This window comes from Echinops telfairi, unplaced genomic scaffold (genome assembly GCF_000313985.2).
Source record: "Echinops telfairi isolate 266 unplaced genomic scaffold, ASM31398v2 ScPeMD7_21;HRSCAF=78, whole genome shotgun sequence".
Classification (NCBI taxonomy): domain Eukaryota; kingdom Metazoa; phylum Chordata; class Mammalia; order Afrosoricida; family Tenrecidae; genus Echinops; species Echinops telfairi.
In genome coordinates, this window is record NW_022103918.1 from 11,921,000 (window position 1) to 11,925,542 (window position 4,543).

Below are 4,543 nucleotides of genomic sequence, written 5' to 3' on the forward strand. Positions count from 1 at the left end.
TTAGCATAATGACATAACTATGAATGAATTGTTTAGACGATGGCCAACATACACACTTCAGGGACTAAGGTGTTATAACATTTAATAACTTTTAAACTCAAACCTCTATTCATTTTCATCAAGAGCATGCACCACAAAGACCATGGAACTGGCTTAGAAATATGTAAGATTAGAAATCCAGTTTTCATGCTGCACCACCTCTTTCCATGCTTATGATTATGAAAGCTGGTAATGACAGTGCTATACCTTCTGGGTCCCACCTTGCCACTATCGGATCCTCAAAAAATATTACATTTTCCTGAACCTTGATGGTGACCACTATTGGTGGGAAGATGTTTTCTATTTCCAAGTCTTCGGAAGTTTCTGGAGGATAATTATATCTCTGTAATCCTTCTTTGAGTATCTTTTAAAAAAAAGAACAACACAACAACTAGTTATCAGCTTACTGACAAGAATGTAAACAGCAAGCATTACTGAATACGATGATTTTAAATAAGCAATGGAGTCTGGTTCCATTTGTCTATAGGTTGACTACCCAAATGTTTAAAATCACATGCTCTTCTTTGTGATTAGTAAGGTTGAATCTCAACATAGATTTAAATGTTAAATCTTTTGAGACAAAGTATAAGTGTGAGAAAGTCTTTTACTGATAAATTTTGATTCATAAATCAACCTGCTGTTTGAGAGTTCTTTAAATGACCATATGAACCAGAAATTCCACTCTGGGATATACACTCAAAAAATTAAAAAGCAGATACTCAAACAAATGCTTGTTATACAACTATGTATAGCAGCAATAGTCACAATAGCCAACAGGTAGAAATAACCAATGACTACCAAGAGATGGATGACAAGCACTGTGCCCGTACATATAGTGGAATGTTGCCCTGCCATAAAAGGAAAGACATACGGATACAAGCTTTGCAGGTGAACTTGAGCACAATTTTGTTTTTAAAAAAAAGTAGCCAGATAAAGCATCACCTAATCCAGAATAAGTAAAGCCGTAAACATAACAAAACTTGGTGACTGCCAGGGAATGGGAGAAAGAGGAATAAGGAGTAACTAACTGGTTAATAAACCAAAACCAAACTCATGGCTTATAGAGTCGATTCTGACTCAGAGTAGCCCTATAGGACTCCCTCTGTGGATTTCCAGAGCTGTCAGCCAATCTCTACAGGAGGAGAAAGTCTCATCTTTCTCTCACGGAGGGGCTGGCTGGTTCACATTGTTGACCTTGTACCTAGGAGCCCGATGAGTGGCCCCTAATGCCATCAGGACTCCTAATGGATATGAGGTCTCATATGGAGATGACAAAGATGCTTTCGAACAAGATAAAGGTGGTGGTAGTACATTTAAAATATACTACTCGTTGCTGTGGGCTGTCCAGTGGATTCCAGCTGATAATAACCCTATAGGACAGAGTAGAATTGCCCCACAGGGTTTCCTAGCTCTAAATTGTGACAGGCGTTGCCCCTAACATGTACACATTAAAAGAATCAATTTTATTTTACGTGAATTGCACCTCAATGAAGAGGAAAAAAGAGAGAGAAGAATCAACCTACTTCTACCATCATCCAGCCATTCACCAGTTTCCACTGTGGGGGAAGCTCCAAAATATCCAAGTGGTACACTCCACCCAGAGGTGTGAACTGCAATAAGTCAATCTCGTGTTCTTCAAAGAATTTTGGCTTTTCACACGTATTCTCTACCAGGAACAACTGGACTAAAATGAATCAGATCAATACAATTTCTAAGTAGGGCATAACATTAAAAAAATATTCTCTTAAGAGGAAATTGAAAAAGCATTAATAAAATAACATTTTAATTAATTGCCAGCGCAAAAAACATCATTGCCATCGAGTTGATTCTGACCCATAGTAACCCAGTACAGCAGAGTAGAACTTCCCCGGTGAGTTCCCAAGATTGTACAGTTTTATAAGAGTAGAAAGTCTCATCTTTCTCTCACGAAATGATTTGTGGTTTTGAACTACTGACCTTGTAGTTAGCAACCCAATGTATAACCCACTACGCCATCAAATAATGGTTATCTCACAACTATTAATAAAACTAACTATGAAGTACAGCTAGGTGGATGTAAGGGTAGGATGTTGGAGAGAGCTTCATTTATAATTCACTTACTAACACTGTAGAAAAGTTTATACAATGAGCAAGAATAATTCTGTAATAAAAATATGTATTTTTATTAAAGATGAACATTAACATAAAATTCAGTAATTGCCAAAATTACTTGAAGTTGAACACCATGAGGTTAAAGCTCTGAGTTTAAAAAAAGAGGAGCTGCAGCGTCACAACAGGATCACAGAAGACAAATGGTGCACAAGCAAATGTGGTAAAGAAAGCTGAGGGTGCCCAGCTATCAAAAGATATAGTGTCTGGGGTCTTAAAGGCTTGAAGGTAAACAAGCGGCCATCTAGCTGGTAGCAATAAAGTCCACATGGAAGAAGCACACCAGCCTATGTGATCACGAGGTGTCGAAGGGATCAGGTACCAGGCATCAAAGATCCAGAACAAAAAAATCATATTAATGGGAATGAGGAGGGGTGCAGAGTGGAGACTCAAAGCCCATCTGTAGATGATTGGACATCCCCTTTCAGAAAGGTCACAAGGAAGAGACAAGCCAGTCAGGGTTCAGTATTAGCACCAATGAAACAAACAACTTTCTTCTAGTTCTTTAATGCTTCCTCCCCCCTACTATCATAGCCCCAATTCTACCTTACAAATCCAGCTAGACCAGAAGATGTACACTGGTACTGATAAGAGCTGGAAACACAGGGAATCCAGGACAGATAAACCTTTCAGGACCAATAATGAGAGTAGCAATACCAGAAGGGTAAGGGTAAGGTGGGGGGAGAAAGGGGGAACCAATCACAGTGATCTATATATAACCCCCTCCCCAGGGGATGGACAACAGAAAAGTGGGTGAAGGGAGACATCGATCAGTAGAAGACATGAAAAAAAAACTTTATAAATGATGAAGGGTTCACGAGGGAGGGAGGGGAAAAAATGAGAAGCTGATACCAAGGGCTCAAATAGGGGATGGACAACAGAAAAGTGGGTGAAGGGAGACATCGATCAGTAGAAGACATGAAAAAAAACCTTTATAAATGATGAAGGGTTCACGAGGGAGGGAGGGGAAAAAATGAGAAGCTGATACCAAGGGCTCAAATAGAAAATAAAGGTTTAGAAAATAATGATGGCAACATATGTACAAATATGCTTGATACAATTGATGTACGGATTGTTATAAGAGCCCCCAATAAAATGATCTTAAGAAAACAAAAAACCTCTGAGTTTAAAAAGCCAACAGTATAAGGGGAAGGGGGACAAATTTGAGTCTACAGATGAAATTAAAGCTTTTTTCATTCCTAACAAAGACAGACCTAGTTCACAGAAAAACACAACTCAGGATGTTCCACAATGAATCAGAATCAGAAAAGTTCTATGCTTCCAAAATTCTCCATGCCTAATCAGAGACGCCACGCGGTTATGCGGTGGGCCTCCAATCAGAGAGTCGGCAGTTGGAGACCCCTAGCCCCTCGACAAGAGAAAGACAAGGTTCTCCACTCCTGTGCGGAGTTACAGAGTTGGAAACTCACAGGGGTGGTTCTAGCCTGTCTGATACGGTCTCTGTGAGTCGACTCAATGGCAGTGAGCTTGGTTTTTATCACAGGGAACATCTGAAGTCACACATCACACAGCCAGTTCTTTCATTATAATTCTTTCAATATCTCATAGTGTGTAATAGGAAATCAGATTGCTTAAAGCACACCTTTTACTGGGTGTTCCGCCTTGGGCCAAATACAGACATTAGCATTTCGATGCTCAGTCTCTACATCTACGAAATGGGGATAATAGTGGGATCTGTCCTACAGAATTTGAGGGAAGCGTACATGAGTTGATGCATGTGAAGTGCTTAGAACTTGTGCCAAATAGTAACATTTGGGAACTGTTAATGTTATCATTTATTAGTATAATTTTTCTCTCCCATAAAAGGAAGCAGACTCAGCTGACATTGCGCTTAACATATGAGGATAAGGTACTAAATTTAATGGAAATAACCAGGGAAACTTTCAGTTAAGCCGCAATCCCTTTTTCCTTGTGGACACTCAAAAGACTGCATTCTTTAACTGATTTTCAAGTTTATTTAATTAATAAGCCATCTACCTGAAAAGACAGCAAGAAATAATACTGTGTAGGAACAGTTGTTTTTGATATATATTTTTTGTGATCATCATGTAAATATACTAGATATTAGTGACAGAGGTTCATCAACATCTGCAATATCATGTTTCTAAGAGGACGTTCACCCAATAAAGGTATAGAAAAATTATAAAGATACAGACCTAGGTGACTTTTGAAACAAATAAAAATGTGTTAGAAAAAGTAAAATGAAGTAAGCAAGAGACCTGTTATGAAAAATATGCGAAACCTTCCTCTAGTTCTTAAACGCTTCCTCCCCCCAACTACCAGGACCCCAATTCTGCCTTGCAGATCTGGCTAGACCAGATGATGCACAGCGGTA

At 39.0% G+C, this 4,543-nt stretch overlaps 1 protein-coding gene across 1 annotated transcript in view; it reads right to left on the bottom strand.

Moving 5' to 3' along the window:
• The window catches only part of DNAI7 (dynein axonemal intermediate chain 7), an 87,899-nt gene that overhangs the window by 23,401 nt on the left and 59,955 nt on the right, over window positions 1–4,543 (bottom strand). The window contains exons 11-12 of the mRNA XM_045288483.1: window positions 1,563–1,723; window positions 247–403 (exon numbers count right to left, since the gene is read on the bottom strand). Coding sequence (XP_045144418.1) covers window positions 247–403; window positions 1,563–1,723 — 318 coding nt within the window. The remainder of the gene's footprint in view (window positions 1–246; window positions 404–1,562; window positions 1,724–4,543) is intronic.